A 17,398-nucleotide genomic window follows, 5' to 3' on the forward strand; every position below is an offset into this window, starting at 1 on the left:
TGACATATTATGATCTTGTGAGTGACCGGTTTGAAGCTGCCAAAAAACACAGACTTCAATTGGTGTCTTTGGTAGTCATTTTCTTGACTGTATTATTATGTATTATTATATGGCCAACACTTTCATGACTGACCTTTGCCTCCTTGCTGTAAGCCAAAAGTTTGTCTTCCTCAGATGGATGGAAGAGGAGTGTTTCCACGGTGAAGGAGACAGGCTGCCGTTGAAAGGATGAACCCTCATCTGTGCTGATGAAGAGCATCTGATCACGTTCATTGATGCTGGAGCTCACCAAGATCACCTACAAAACACACAATGTCTTAAGTGACTACATGTCAAGATCTATGTTGGTTAGTTTACATTTATTAGACAATGAAGCATGGTTTCCTGGACACAAATTTGTCTGAATGAAAAATAAATAAAATAAAAATAATCATTTAAAAAAGTATTAAAACCTTTTAATATTTACAATTTAAATATACAGCTATTTGCCACATCGTATTTAGATATTACATATTTGAAATATTGTATTAGACGCTAAACAGTCAAGATTCACATCAATATTTGCAGTATAGTCAGTTTAATTCTATAGTTTAGATATTTATTATATACCCAATCCCAGTCTAGATCATCAATTTACTGTAGAGTATGTGATATTTTACTGACACAAACACGAGGCCTTTAGACACGTCTTAAGGTGCATTTACAGTATGTTTTCCTTTATTTATTTAGATCAACACATATAGCCTAAGACAAAACATGTAGGCTATAAATAAAAGATAAAGAGACATAAAAACACAATAGAAGTCTATAGTATTTAAAATAAAAGAAGTTGTGCGAATTCACAGAACAGCCTGAATTTTTTATTTTTTTTTGTAAGCTTCACTTCCTTCAACTAACTTTGAGTGGCGCTGTTGTTCAACCGTCTGCGTAGTGAAGCGTCTCATAACGGGAGGCAAGTTCACTACCTGCTAGCAGCACAGAAAAACAAGCTGGAATCCTCATGGGGATTGCCAAACAGAGAGACCCTCAAAGGGATCCCTGTGAAACATGTTATCCATCCCAAAACAAAGACTCTGGAGGAAAAAAAGAAAGAATCTCCTCTCTGTAAAACTTCCCTCTTAAAGCAATAACTTGCAGAGTTTAGCACAGAGCCTCCTTTGTGGTCTGTGGATAAAAGCCATCAAACAACATCCTGCGTCTGTCCCAGAGGAGTACGGCGAGCTGGCAGGGCTGGAAGAGGCTATAGAGGGCCGGTACAATAACATGGGGTAGAATGTGGTGGTCAACGGCACTTTAAAAGCGCAAGTCTTCAATGATGCCTGACTGCCACTTTATAATGAGGTTTTAGTCAATGCATGTAGGTCATATCATCATTTATGAGATAATCTACTTAAATATCACCAGCCGGATCCTCTCTCACAATATTCAAGTTACATAGTGAAGAATTAAGCTCTGTATGTCCATTTATGATTGGATGAAAGATACTGTGGACAGCTTGGAGGATTTACATGAGAGAACAATCATCTCGCTCTTCGTTGCTCTGAAAGTGCTACAGTTGTAATCAAAATAATTCATCCCGCATTGCAAATCAGGTTTATTGGCAAAATGTACATTTCATTATGGCTCAGCTCAGTTTCACTAGTTGCACCAGGTGTGTTTGAGCTAGGTCGCATGAAATATCCAAACTGGATAAGTTTGGTGAGTGTCACGTTTGACTGCATGTTAGAAATATGTCAAAAGAATGGTCTTAAAAAGTTAAGAGAAGATATCATTGCCCTTCACATACAAGGAACCCGATGCAAAAAGATAGTGAAGGCTCTAATTATTGGAAGCAAGTTCTCAAGTTCCTGGACGGGGTAAAAAAGGAAGCTATCAATGGCTGCAACTAGATTGCTGAGAAGGCAGGTTCAGAAAAACTCTTGAGTGACTGCAAAAGACCTGCACCAAGACTTGGTGGCAACATGCACTGAGGTTTCAGCTTGCATAGTAAGATGCGTACTAAACACATGCAGTTTCCATGCCAGAACTTCACTACTGACCCAAAAGCACAAGAAAAGTCGGCTCCAATTTGCTAAAAATCATCTAAGCCACAGAAGTTTTGGGATTCTGTTCTGTGGAGCGATGAAACAAAACGGGAACTTTTCTGCCCTATGGATCATGCACTATGAAATTTTGTGAACAGAACAGTCTGTGAAAGGGACAAACATGTCTGTGCGTAAATTTGTGTGTAACTGATTTTACTCAATGCAGCTTGACTAATTTTTCTTTCCACCCAATTTCATTTGCAAATTAGCAGTTCTGATATCCAGTCTGTGCTGAGTGGAAAAATGGGAAGCATAAAGAGATGAGGAGGGGAAGAGAGCGAGAGAGGTCTGTTGTGTGCACCTGAGCTCAGCCACTGAAACAAGAGACAGACTTGAAGAAAACTGACTGCGGCAACTGCAAATTTTCAATACTCAACCAAACAAAGCCAAGGGGAGAATTGTGGGGCACTGTTTGAATGTTGAAAGCTTCTCCTGAAACAACCAAGACTTGCTCAGCTTAGCTGTCCCTAGTGCTCCTCTCAAAGAGAGAAAGAGATAGGATTCTCCTAGAAGCAGTGGTGGAAGAAGTACTGAATCTCAGTACTTAAGTAAAAGTACAAATAACCAGATAAATATTTACTTTAGTAAAAGTAGAAGTAACACAATGAAAATACTTAAGTAAAAAGTAAAAAAATTACCTGATTTTAAATGTACTTTAAATATTAAAAGTAAAAGTACTTGCATAACAATTTATTCTCTTAATGTCTATTTTCTAATGATTAATAAAACATTTAATTCTAAGTCATTCAACCTAATACTCCTATAATGATGTTCAATAATGATGGAAAAAAATTGTTGTCACCATTTCTGAAACAAGCTTGCAATTAGGCAATATACACATCATGCTTATCCTTACTATATGCTAATAACTATGTTTGGCAGTAAACGCGATTAATTTATGGTGTAATTCTGAACCTCTTGGCTTGCCATAATCAGTGTTGTGCAAGTTACTTCCAAACTGTAATACATTAGCTATTACTTGTTACTGTTATTTAAAAGTAATTCATTACCTTACAATATTACTGTCCCAGAATTGTAATGCGTTACATTACTCATGTATTACTTTTGAGTTACTTTCACCAAAATAACTAAGTAGAACTTAACTTTTGGGCTGTAACGATATGCAATATGAAACCGAAATCGCGATTCGCCACATCCACGAACCTACAGAATCGCGACACACCTCTTCCAACTCCAGCGTTATTCTCCTTACCGTCCATATCCAATGCTGCCTTATCTTTAAATTAGGCTATTAGTAGCCTATTATTTGAAGTTAACATTATAAAATACGTAGACCTACACCACAAAACTAGTTAAGGATAAATTATTTAAAATTGGGGAAGTCCAGCATTATGGACATGACATTTGCAGTCAAAACTTGAAATAAAAATTCTCCGAAAATTCATGTATTGAAACGTATATAGGCTACTTCCTTAAAGGACTCCAGACATTAGACAAATATCAGTCTATGTTTTATTTTTATTATTAGGGAAAAGACACACATTCATGCGTGACAAAAAAATAGGAGGTAAAATATATTTTTTGTAATTACACTGCACAAATCGGATGAGGAAGGGTTGGCTCTCCAGTCTCCATAGAACTTAAAATATTCATTTTATTTTAGTTTTCGTGTTCGTTTATGAGGAAAAAACAATGTTACAGACGCGATCGCTCTGAACTGGCACTAAAAGACTGCTTTAAAACTTTCACATAGTCTGTTGCCTTTAAGAAGTAAAAGCAGACAATACACTGTAATACAACTGTAATACAAGCCTCACTGAACATGTAACGAGTAAAATATTACTGAAAATTGATTAGTAATGCCTTACACTACTGCGTTACAGCAAAAAGTAATACGTTACTGTAATGTATTACTTTTGTAATGCGTTACTCCCAACACTGGCCATAATCCAAACCAAAACGTATTACACACTGTGCGTTTTCTATGCACGTAAAAACAAATTTTCGCGTATAAATTGCACGATAAACACACTACGTGCGAGATGCATTTAGTGTGATCGGGTTGATATATCTATGGCAACCAAACGTTACTGGTGAGACATACGTGCAAAGAACGGACGGACAGATTACGTTTTGTCAGGGGAAAAACTGATAAAAAAAGGTAACGAAAATTTAACAGAAGTTGTAGAAATGTAGTGGAGTAGAAAGCATAATAATTGCTGCAAAATGTAACGAAGTAAAAGTAAAAAGTATGCACTATTTAAGTAAAGTAAAGATACGTGAAAAATTTACTTAAGTAAAGTAACAAAGTATTTGTAACAAAGTTACATTCCACCACTGCCTAGAGATATGGTCAAATGTCAGTAGCACAGATTAAAGGCAGATGACAATTCTGTCGTAATTTACAGTTGTTCTAAATGTGTATCATTGTTTTAAAACAATAAACCTGATTGATAAAACTGTTTTTGAAAACTGATTCATTCACAAATCTGCCCAATGCTCAAGTTCAACTCTCTGACTGAATCCAGACTTAAAACATCTTCTTAAAATACCTATGTATCACAGAATAAAATAAGTCATTCAAGTTTGGAGCAACATGCCTGAAGTTTCTTTTTTGAAACAATAAATCTCGTTTGATATTTGTTCTAACTACAGTAAACAGGCCACCATAAAGACTTTATCAAAGAATTATCTTAATTGTTGGTAAATATAATCTATGTAGATAATGAAAAAGATGCATGGGATTGACATTTATAGACATTCTAAACTCTATGGAGTTAGACAACACGTGTCAGGACAGCAGCCACTAATTGTATTAGTGTTACTGGATCTGCTGCATTTGATACCATCAACCAAAACATTCCTTTGAATAGACTCACAAATGATGTTGACATTAGAGGAATTGCATTGGCACAGTTCGAATAATACTTATCTGTGCTGGATTTCCCGATAACGTTATCTCTTTGTGTGTTACAAAGACTCTAAAGTTAAACTTAACTAAAGGTATACCATTTCTAGGCATGTTCCCTGAACTATACCTTCTTATGTGCAACATTACCAGGTGCTGTCCGTGGCGGTGGTGCTGAATTGGTTGATATCGATGGCTCGACAATCAATTATTCACTTATGATGGGGCTGCTTCACTGCGTTATGTGAGAAAGCTGTATTCTTTATTAAAGAAGCACTTTAGAAATAGTTGAAATTGCATTTAATAGGTGATTTGGAAGGAGTGTGCGAACCCGCAACCTCAACGTATCAACGCTTAAACGTATCATGCCCCAACCTGCTACACTAACTGGCAGTATGCGTTCAGTGGCCTTTGAAAGAGCTCCACAGACTGTGGCATCTTTAATTTAGCACAACTAATCGCTGTATAGCTGCAATAGTTTGAGCAAACTCCCCACCACAATCATTCCCTTTAAAATAGACTCCTAAGCTTTTACTGGCTATTGCTTTACCAGCTGATGTACCTTTGGATAATATAATTTAAAAAATAACAACAATCAGTGTAATGATAATTTTATTCTTTGCATGAAAACAGTTGAATTAGCCTACAATGTAATTAGATTTGTATAGACTGAGATGTAAAAAAAGCTTTTTGTAGTGGTGGCCACTAGCGGAGTGAACTGTCAACAGTGATAAGGTAGCTAAGAGTGGTCCAGACCAACCTTACGAACAGATGATGTACACATACTTAACTAAGAACGTTCCCACACTGATGAGAACTGAACTGACCCGGAGAATCAATGACACCACTGTTTTCTGCAGAGATGCTTCATAGATGAATTAAACTATACTTGATGATCTTTACAACGAAACTGAATCAACACTGAACTGACACTTTTTCTCTTTTTAGAGCTGCTTTACAGTCGAATTTATCTATGTTTGGATCATTGCATCATTATTATCCTGGTGATCACTGTAAAGCTGCTTTGAAACAATCTTGTATAGAGCACTATTAAAATAAAGGTGACTTGACTCAGTTGACTTTTAAAATATTTTTTTATCCTCAGAAAGCTATTGGAAGACATCAAAAGTATTTAAATATATGAGTGATATATACTGTATATACACAGATGTGATCCCTATATCATCATTGTATGGCCAAAACCTGTGAAAAAAAGATCCTTCTGCAAAATAAGCAACAGGTGAGTAAATCATTTTTGGAAAGAATATCCCTTTAAGACAACTCCACTGCCAATAGGCAAGCTTGAGACATCTCACACACACATACAGAGACTCTCCCTTTCTGCCTCTTTCTCCCCACATGTGGAATATGGAAATATTCTCCCACACACATCAAACACTTTGAATAGGCATTAAGCTTCTATTATGTCTAGGTGATAGCATGAAAGTGCAGAGGCCAGTGAAGAGACTCCCTTTTCAAGGGAGACAAAGGCATTGTGTGTTTGTGCTTGTGTGTGCGTGTGTGTGTGTGTGTGTGTGTGCATGCGTGATCTTTCCACTGACCCTTCTCTAAATCCAGGTCTCACACAGGTAATTTGTCAGGAGCATGCTTGGGGTGAAAGCACTGTTATTAAGTCCCTCCTGCCTGTCATAATGGCTCAGCTCAGACTAAAGAACAGCCCACACACATCAAACACCTACACCAGGGACTAGGACCCATGAAAACACTGAAGACAAAAGGAAAGAGGCATAACAATGCTTGCACTATGAGCATGATCACAGCTTTGCGCTTAAGGCTATGTAACTATTTATTTATTTTTGCTCTGTAGGTGCGGTTCTTGGCTACAATTATGCTGTTTCGTGTAACCTTGTACACATTGACTGTTGGCAGAAGAATGGTAAAAACTGTCATAAGGATAAGGATAGTGGTTTTAATATGTAATATTGTATGGGTGATCAATGGATCAATTTTATTACACCATGTTCTACACAACAACAATCACTTTGTCTGCCCTGAAGAAGGGTCGTGACAATCTCAGCCAATAAGAAGATATTTAATGTTCAATATAAAAAGTTGGATGTTTCATCACGATACAATCTGACGTTGATTATCTTAGCCATCGATATAATATTTGACAATAGGCCTACTTTAAAACATAACGCAATACAGTTACAATTTGATTAGACTCAGTGGCCAAAGATCGATGTATCAATATTACGATATTATGTGCCTATTTTCACAACCAGTTACAGTTTTATTAACAGAAAATATACAACCAAAATATGAACCATTATTTCCACACTTTTCATGCAATTTATGAAATAGACATCCTATTTAGAAGTAGTATGGGAAGTTTGGCAGATTTTGATATGAATTCAAAGTCTAACAAACACATATAAAAGAACATGTATGTGAGTTATAGCTCACTGCCACATCACTAAATGGTGAATTTATTATTTTTTACTTTATATTTAAAACATTATTTATTTATTTTTTACCATTTTTTCATGATTTTTCATGTTCATTGCTATTTCAAAATAAAGGTCTGAACACGCCTTGGGTGTATGAAAATATTCTTGTTGCAAATTGATAAATTACAGCTACTGTTGATTTTCCTCTTGAAAATCAGTCGCCAAATATGGAAACTAGATATTGTAAGCTTTCAAATGATATAGTTTATCAATATTACTTAAGAGTTTAACCCCTTAAGGCCCTGTTTACTCACAGCAAAGTCATTTTCGTTCTTTGTTTAGGGGTAAAACGAAGTTCGAAATATAGGTGCAGTGATATATCGTTAGCGAACATCCGACGGTGCCCACACTGCTGAGAGCAGCCTTTAGATGAATATGTGAATATGTGCTGCCTTTCCTTTTAATAACAAGTAAACACAGAACAAAACTGAGAAGCATTTTTAATAAAGCATACGATTCGGCACTCACAATTCGACACTCTAGTAAAGTCACGTCACGTTTATTTATATAACACTTTATAGATTGATATTTAGCTTAAAATAAAGCAGCTTTATCATATTAAACATGAAAAACAGTGAAAATGCAATTTGACGGACTAAACAGAAGACATTAAGGAGATTTTGTGAAAGAGTGCTTTTTGTGCTTTTTTTCCCTTCCATATGTCATGCGCAGAGCTTTGTACTACACTGTTTTCAACGCATTCTCACCCCAAGGTGTCACCTTTGAACATGCTTCAATATTTGACGTTTTAGGCGCCCTTTAGCGTCACTTACATGACGCGATCCTACGGCGTCATCTAACTGACGCTAAAGGAAAGCGTCAGTTAGAGGACGCGGTTAGGTTTAGGTATGGGGTGGGGGTAGGGTACACCCGATCCTAGGGCGTCATCTAACTGACGCTAAAGGGCGCCTAAAGCGTCAGATATTGAAGCATGTCCAAATGCTTCCCAAGGCGTCAGTTAGGTGACGCCTTGGGGGTGAGAATGGGCTGCTGTTTTTGATCATTGAAAATATAATCAAATTACCCAAAATAAATATAGAAAAAAATTTGAGATCTGTGCACTCATGGACCTGTTGATGTCCATGTGGATCTGCAGCTTTAAAACTTACTGTTATAACAAGTAGTGATGAACTATCACCTAATCTCTATGACCCAATCGACCCTTGTCTACCAAAAACAGTAGTAAGGAACAAATGTTGAAATTTCTCTATATGTAGCCACTAATTCCATACAGTCTGTTGGGGCCAAAACGGCACAGATTCTCCGCAGGGAAAGCTTAATCTCCTTCCCCGTCTCTGCAGGGACTCTCTGGTTCTGACTCCAGTGAGATCTGAGTAATCTCACCATACCACTTTAAACGTGCAAAAAGAGCCATCTGGGCTTTTGTCTCTGCTATGATAACAACGTTACAGCAGCTTTGACGGAAAGATTTTAAAACAGCAGTTCATTTAAAAGCTGTCACTGTTCAAATGTAATATAAAGGTTTGTAGCTTCAATTTTATACACATTCTACAATAATTTTACACATATAACCTAAATGAATAAATGTACCAACTGCAAGAGCCAAATGGAAATCGGTAAAAAAAAAAAAAAAATCCAATGTTTCTCAAAGCTTGAAATAAAAGTCAATTAGGAATTAACTTAATTTATTTTTCTTAAATACATGAATGACCTGCGGTTCATTAAGGGAATTAAGTTGAATGAGAAACTGCTCCAAATGATTCATTAGCATCTGTGATTCACTAAAAAGAACCTGCTCATAAGAGTAATTCTCAAACCTCAAGCTCAAACCTGTCAGCAGCCATTTCGCCCAAGACTGGTTGCCCACTGAAGCTAAAGCCTGGTTCACACTGCAGGATTATTAGGCTGATTTTGGTTTCGATTCACCCCTTCCGAAAATCTTAAGGATGCTCCGATTATAGTAAAATAATCTGATCAGATATTCCCTCCGTGTGTGGTATGTTAAGACTCTCGTTTGCTTGGAAGGATGCCGGGTTCGCTCCGATCTCAAATCGGGGATATCCAACATGTTGGATTTTTTTGACCCGATTTATCCTCGTGTGTGGTGTCCTCCGGGGATAAACGAGCATGCAGCCTGTGAACTGTGGCGTGTAGCCAATCAGAAAGCGAGGTGACGAGGAGCAGAGGAAGCACCGGCGGGAAACAAAATAGTCGGCGCCCGGCGGTATGGCGCACCAGAAAGTCCGGTGATCCGGTTCTTTTGAGAACGTTTTTTTTTTTTCCCGTTAAAAACAAACTACACACAACCGCCACTGCATCCTCTTCGTCCGCTATGATTGTTTACTCTGAAGTCACGTTTGATCTCGTGGGATTTTGCGAGATTTTCCGTCTGACCTGCAAATACTCGGGAGTCAAATCGGCTCGTGTGTGATGTGTTGATATTGCCGTGTGGTTGCGTACCACACACTGTACCACCAAAACTGTTAGACCCGTGATTTTTAGCGCCGTGTGTGGGGTCTCTCAGGTTTGGAAAATCATCCGACAATTTTAAAATCGCCCCGTGTGAACCAGCCTTAAGCAGGGCTGAACCTGATCATACCTGGATGGAAGACCTCCTGAGAAAACCAGGTTGCTGCTGGAAGAGGTGTTAGTAGGGGGCGCTCACCCTGTGGTCTGTGTGGGTCCTAACGCTCTAGTATAGTGATTGAAACACTATACTGTCAAAGAGCACCGTCCTTGGGATGAGACGGTAAAAATCCCAGGATGTTCTTCGAAAAAGAGTAGGGGTGTACCCCCACCATCCTGGCCAAATTTGCCCTTAGGCCTCTGTCCATCATGGCCTCCTAATCATCCCTATATACTAATATACCCTATATACTATACATTGGTGGTGTTTGAGGAGATTCCCCCTTCCATATGTGAAGCGCTTTGAGGTCCCAGAAAAGGTATAAATGTAACGAATCATGAACATTATTCTGTTCTGATAAAAAGCTGCTCTAGCTTCCAAGTCCTACTCCATACACACTGAGAGCTCAGTTAGAGTTATGTAGGCAGAGATTATGACTTTGCCCTTTAATAGACAAGTCAGCTAATTACAGCAACAGTAGGCTACTCCAGTAGCACTATGGAGCTAAGTGTCGTTTACTCACGACTATGAAAGAACAGGACTACTGGATCACAAAAGTTCAACTACATGAGAGTAGCCCCCTGTGGCCATTTACCTATTACCAAAACTACTGCTAAGATTTAAGTGAACATAAGACTTTGCAGTGAATGAGGTCTAGTTAAACTCTCGCTGAACAACACAATATCCATCATGAAGTGTTTTACACCTTTTTCTGTGCTGTGCTGATCTCAAGGTATTGAGCAAATAGTTTAAGACCAGAGTCTGTATGTGTTGGCAGAGAAGCACGGCTAGCTAATATTTTTGGACGGGGCAGTGCATGCTCAAACCTTTCAGCATGTCTGATTGATTATCGTAAATGCAGGACCTCTCTCGTCTGAAGTATTGAGTGGATTAAAAAGCAAACACAAACTTTGCCAGTAATATTCCAAGCAATCACCGTGGGTGAAATCAAATGGCTGCACATTCACAAGTACACGTTTGAATAGCTGCGCTTGTAATGTCATCACCCATTAAGGATTGTGCTGCATGAGTAACTGTCGTTTCAATTTGTTTGTCCGACACAAATGTTTTCAAAATGTGGAAAATAGCTTTGCATACAACTGCTAAATTCTGTCTCAAAGGACAAGATATGGATCCTCATCGTGATAAAACGGCTGCTGTTATTCGACTCTGATGATTCATGGATAAATGTGGCTGAGACCCCAGACTTGTGTAGTCACGGTCAATTTGAATCCTGATGGCAGCACACAGAGTATAGGGATAACACTGGGGTAGTAGTAGAGAGAGAGAAGGAGAGAGATGAGTAAATGGAAGATGGAGAAAATGAGAGGTTGACCCTTCACTCTCCCCAAAATGAAATAGAACGCTGTTTCCTTGATGTATCAGTAAATCTCTATTTGAGATAAAAATAACGCTTTTCCATTTCATTTAGCTTTTATTAAGCCATCATGTTAGAATCTGAGAAAGGCGAGATTATTTTGCTGTATTCCACTTCCAGACAGGGAAATAATAAAAAACAGAGAGTTTGAAGAGATATTTACTGGGGTGGACAGGGAGCCAGAAAGCAAGAGAAAATGGGATTATTTCCTCATGTTGAATTATGTGAGCCAGAACAATGACTTAATCTGTAACATAACATAACAACTGTACATTTAAACAGAATTTTCTTGACTCTGACTTTTGCTTTGTCCCATGAAATATTCTGTGTCTTGATTGGACCAAGCTATAACATCTTACTACCAACACAATTAATAGCCTAAGCCTCCTAATAATAACAATAATTGTGCCTTCCCTCTTGCACTTTTTTGGTCCTCATTTTAGGCAGGAGGGCGAGTGATGACGAGAAGATGAAGAGTAGAGTTCAAAGCTCTGAAAAGGAAAAAGAAAGCAAGGATGCACTCAAATGATTCACCCTAAGAGAGGAGGAAGTGGCTTCTGTGTTGGACCGTGGGCAGAATAACGGTCCAAGACACACTCGAAACAGACGATGCTAAAAGTTAAACTAATGCGATTGATGTTAACCACACATGATTTACAGTTAGAGCGTGTAAGAGAGGCAATAGAGACCCTCCTTTCTGCCCCAAAGGTTCATCCCATTTCCTCTGAAAGCTGATCTAGTGTCAAAGGCCAGGTTACCCTGGTTACCATGTGGTCTCCGTGGAGACAGCTGTCCTCGGGCACTTTTCACCAGTCAAGTGAGTGGGACACGATCCAATTCAAACATTCTTGCTCATTTTGAAGGAGAGGAATAGGTGGAATAATTACCTATTGTGTCAATAATGGGAAATTTAGCTCATGTGGAAGCATCATTAGTCAAACTCTCTCTCCACTCATTCATTCAGTCTTATTTATTTTGAATGTCTGTATGTGGAGAGAAAGATGGTAAATGTTCTTGTATTTTCACAGCTGTAAAGGGATTACCAGATGTCAATAGAAAAAAAGTGGGTCGAGGAACTTTTGCCAGTGTCTGGAAGAGGTGACAGAGAGGACGAGAGAAGCAGAGTAAGACACACAGGCAGATGCAGATAAAGAGTCCTAGGAGAGAGGCATTTTTCCACACAAGTGAATATTAGGATGTTTCAAGCAACTGCAAAGCACTCACATGGTGCTGTTTAAGGCAAGTCAATTATGAAGAGTTCTGCTTTCTATTCTTGAATTATTGTCATGAACTGCACGGTGGAAACAGACAGTGATGATCTAAATGCACGCTTTATTGAGAGGAAGATCCAGAAACAGGTACGAGAGAACAGGCAGAAGTCTAAACCAGGTTAGCAGTCCAGATCAGCAATCATACAATGCAGGGATAAGGCAAATGGGAAAACCAGATTCCGGCAGGGAGTCCAGGAACTGTAAAACTTGAAAACACTCGGAGACTCTAAGAAACTAGGATCTAGGAACTTGTCTTCATTATTTCTAATATTATTTTCATGTCAAAGACTGAATAATTTGTCCTCATTTTCACATCAAATGGAAACATGTCGTTCCAAACCTGTAAGACTTTCTTGTTTTTGCAGAACACACACACACACACACACACACATATATATATATATATATATATATATATATATAAATCTTTAGAAAGTGTTATTGGTAAGCAAACAGTTTTGGATGCCATTGGACAAAAAAATTGTGTGTCAAAAAAATCATGCAGGTTTGGACTGACATGAGGGCAAGTAAATGATGACAGAATTTTCATTTTTGGTTGAACACGCTGTTCTTTGACATGATTTTTTACAACAACTCCATGATTTGACAAATCGCACAGAGCTCATGACATGATGAAAATCGCCCACAATAGGGTGATGGCTTCTGTCAATAGCCATCATAACCTGTGACAGTAAAAACACCTATTACCCGGCACACAGAGCAAGACCGAAACAACTTACTGTCTATTTGACAGAGAGAGATCAGTATATAAATAGCACCCCCGAGGACACAACATAACAACATTACTCAAAAACTAAGTGCTAAACCACCAGCCATAATGTAATATGCAATTGGTTTGGCTTCCACTGGCAAAATCTAAATGGAAACTGAGATAAAAATTTGCATGCAGCAACATTTCATTTCTGTTAATGTTGGTGCATGTCATCTTTGGTTTGCTTCACTAACAATATTATGCTGTGACCCACAACACCAATGGTGGTATTACAGAAGAAATCCAGAAATCAATCAGTCAAGATGATGGTGCTGAGGTCGTGAGTGAAGCTACTGTATGTTTGTGTTCATCTCATTCACTCTGCACAGAGTATCAATTACAGCATATACACATTTGTTTAACTATATCAACAGGCTCCTGTCTGAAGCTGATTTCACATTGATCACAGAAATACTGCTTAGTTTCCTTAAAACTCCACTTTCTCAATCTGCTCATGCTGCACATCAGCTGTCATGGCACGTAATGCAGACTAGAAAATGTCACACAAGTTCATGCTCATATTCATTCAGATGATTAATTAGGCTGACAGGAGCCTAAAGGCCTTGGTGACCAGATGTCCCGGTTTACTCAGGACAGTCTCGCTTTCATGAGGTGTGTCCCAGTGTCATTACAATTTACCAAAAAAAAAAAAATTGAAATATGTATTGTAAATATGTGTTTTACAAACTTAAAATTAGCTTTCTCAATGTCCTTTGACCTTCAAAAACCCCAGCATTTGTGTCAATTTGATGTTTCCAGTGAATTAAAGTAATTGCAATTATATTACAGACACAAGGTGTGTTCAGGCGCATTGTTGGAGCGTTGCTATTTTGAGGCAACTGAAATAGACTGCGCCATTGACCAACAAAGACCTGGGCTAAAGTCAATGGTGCAATATATATATATTTTTTTAAAGAGCGCGTCAGTATGTGTGCCTATAGGAGGGTCCAAAATGCGTGTACACTCTTCTTATAAAACACACAGGGACGTGCCGCAGCACACAAACCTGCCAAATATTAAAAATAAAAGGATTACAATTTAAAGATTAATATTATGTACATAAAGATATGGTGGAATCTGGCTTGTCCCGTAGATGGTCTGCTTGCGCGTTTTAACCTTACGCACAAGTAACCTGTTTGCTCTCTGGAGACGCTTTCCGTTTGCAAATTCCGCCATGTAAATAGCAATCCACCCTGGTGTGAGCGTAACTGGCTTTTAAATGGAATGGGAGGTGAGATTCTGGTTGGTTTATTTCCCGTTATGCCCAAAACAAACCCATTACTCATTAACAGAATAGAGACAACCCTTACAGACAACGCAATGTGCGCACCAACCATTTTTCCTGTCGTTAAACTAGCAAAAGTGGATTCGGACATGCACATGCACTCAGACCATGTGTTTAGATTGTTAAAATAGGGCCCATTTTCTAGAATATATTTCAGCAAATCAGCTTGCAATGTATATCATGCCATAACATAAGATGTTTAATTCTCCTCACAGTATGGGCAGCTTCTCAAGTCAGCTAACTAGCTAAAAGCCAGTTGTTAAAAGCCAGATTTTTTCCTGTTTAAAATTGCAGCTTGTCAGATTGCACGTAAGTATAAGATTTTAGTTCACGGTCCATGTCATTTACATGTGAAATTATACTGCACAAACCCAACCAAGTCTTTTTCTTTGTTAGAAGTGTTTTGCCTTGGAAAAAAATAATAATACAAAAATAAATAAATATGTTGCTGGGCAACTATAGTCTTGATCTGCTGCTCATTCTTCAGAGCAGATTTGAGGTAATGCTGATAGTTCAATAGTAATGTGAATAATGAGATGTTTGTGTTACATATTTTATGAGCTAGTATCAGCATTTTTAACATAAACCTCTCTCTCACACACATCTCGTTGTGGACTTTCCGTTTCACTTCTATCATGTTTATATCTATAGCTCACCCAACTCAACCCTCATTAAACATTTTGCATTATTATAGTTTTTCATTTATACACAATTTTGCTTATCAAAATAATCAGATGTTGGTGAACATGTCACACGAAGTGTTCAAAAACTGACAGTTTTGTCCTACACTGAAAGAAATATTTTATGATTGCAAAAATGTGTCTTAGACAGCAAAATTGTGGCCAAAAACATAAAGTGTGCATTATGCTTAAGCTGGAGAAATGCCCAAATGAAAATTATTTCTTTGTGTGGTACTTTTTCCTCACGCAAATGCATACCCGAGTCTACCACTGTGGGAATGAGTTAAGAATAACAACTTGCTATTTGCCATCAGTGATTTTCCACCATGCTTTTCTTATCAGGCTCTCTTTCACATACTCTCTTTGTATCTCTTGGTTTCCCTCTTCTTCATTTATCTCCTCTTTTCCTTCATAGCACCAGCAACCCACTGTGAAAAGGACAGTACCTGGTGGGACAGCAGCAGGGGGTGCACATGAAAATACACACACACACACACACACACACACACACATGCATTTTCCTATAAGTATGATGCTTGTCTTTCCACATGTTTCAGTGTGATTACCGTTCTGATTTCCGCTTTGAATCTCCCATTGAGAAAATGAGAGGGGGCTATTAAGAGATCAGTAAGATGAGCCCAGAATAGCTCAGGGATAAAAGGGAACAGTCCTCACAGTGAAGAGTGTGTGTTTCAACATGCAAAAAAGAAAAAAAAAAACAACAACAACTGAGAAATGCACAATAAATTAAAGGCAAAACAGGAATTCTGAAAGCACTATAATAGTAGATATTGTTATACAAAGACGTTTGAGGTCAATCGTATGTCAGTCACGTCATGTTCAGTGAGTGTGAATGATGTGATTGAATGATGTACTTTCTTTTTCTCTCTTCTCCCAGCCAGTCCTGAAAAGCAGCCCACTGGAGGCCCAGTGTTGTTCTGCTCTTTTTTTTTTTTTGTCATCATAATTGCCTCATTCATCCTTTGTTCATTATTGATTTCCGGAATATAGTACAGTGCTGCATTGCCAGAGACCATATTGGGCAATACTACTGACAGGGAAAAATCCTGATTGTGCCACAAAAAAACAGAGTGAGAACAGCACTTACCAGTCACAAGTAGAGATACATGCACAACACACACTGTTAGACTTTTCTTAATTTCTACAGTTTTTTACTGGCCTTTAAACACCACATACAGAGACTTTCTGTATTTTTTAAATTTGTGGTATACTACTGTATTTGACGTAACGGTCTCTCTGACTGGCACCATTCCATCGTGCTTATATATATATATATATATATATATATATATATATATATATATATATATATATATATATCTTGAATTCCATATCTTGAATTTTGTGATCATTCACATGCATTCATAAATATATTTTAGGGTCTTGATGTTTGTCAATAATATGAAACATTTAATCCGGAAAGAACAAAACAAATGATAATGAATGAACCCAAAAGGTTCCATATAGAACCCTTTTCCTGGTTACAAAGAACCCTAAAGGGTTCTTATTATTGAACCCTTAAAAAGGGCTCTGTATAGAACCTTTTATGGGTTCCAAATACGTTGGGGTTCCAGCCGCTTCGGTCTGCGTATGTGCCGGAAGTGATCGCTTGCGTGTGTGCGTCACTCATTGTTTACACAGAGATTTCGGAAGTTTTACCTTTCTCTGTGAAGATCTAAACATATTTAGATATACGTGAAATCGCAATGGAAGACGATTTCGATATATCTAAATATGTTTAGATACAATGAGTGATGTAGACGCGCATCACTTCCGGTGCATGCGCAGACCGAAGCGCCCGTGCCGTCAGATCAGTTGGACATGGCTGTGGTTACACGAGGTAAAAACTATATACTGTTTGTTTTCTCACACAAACCGCTCGTTTCGTGTCTTAGGCCATCATTGTGTACTTACATTTACGAGTCATTAAATCATGTTTAATTTTGACTTCTCTGTGCATGCTTTTAAGAGGTGAACCGA

The 17,398-nt window shown here is 38.1% G+C and overlaps 1 protein-coding gene across 9 annotated transcripts in view; it reads right to left on the reverse strand.

The window, feature by feature from the left end:
- The window catches only part of sorcs2 (sortilin-related VPS10 domain containing receptor 2), a 179,132-nt gene that overhangs the window by 32,390 nt on the left and 129,344 nt on the right, over positions 1-17,398 (reverse strand). For all 9 annotated transcript variants that reach the window (XM_089129425.1, XM_089129428.1, XM_089129431.1 and 6 more), the window contains exon 4: positions 134-298. In XM_089129425.1, the coding sequence (XP_088985551.1) occupies positions 134-298 (165 nt within the window). The remainder of the gene's footprint in view (positions 1-133; positions 299-17,398) is intronic.

The sequence above is a fragment of the Pimephales promelas genome, chromosome 1 (assembly GCF_988280905.1).
Source record: "Pimephales promelas chromosome 1, fPimPro1.hap1.1, whole genome shotgun sequence".
NCBI lineage: Eukaryota > Metazoa > Chordata > Actinopteri > Cypriniformes > Leuciscidae > Pimephales > Pimephales promelas.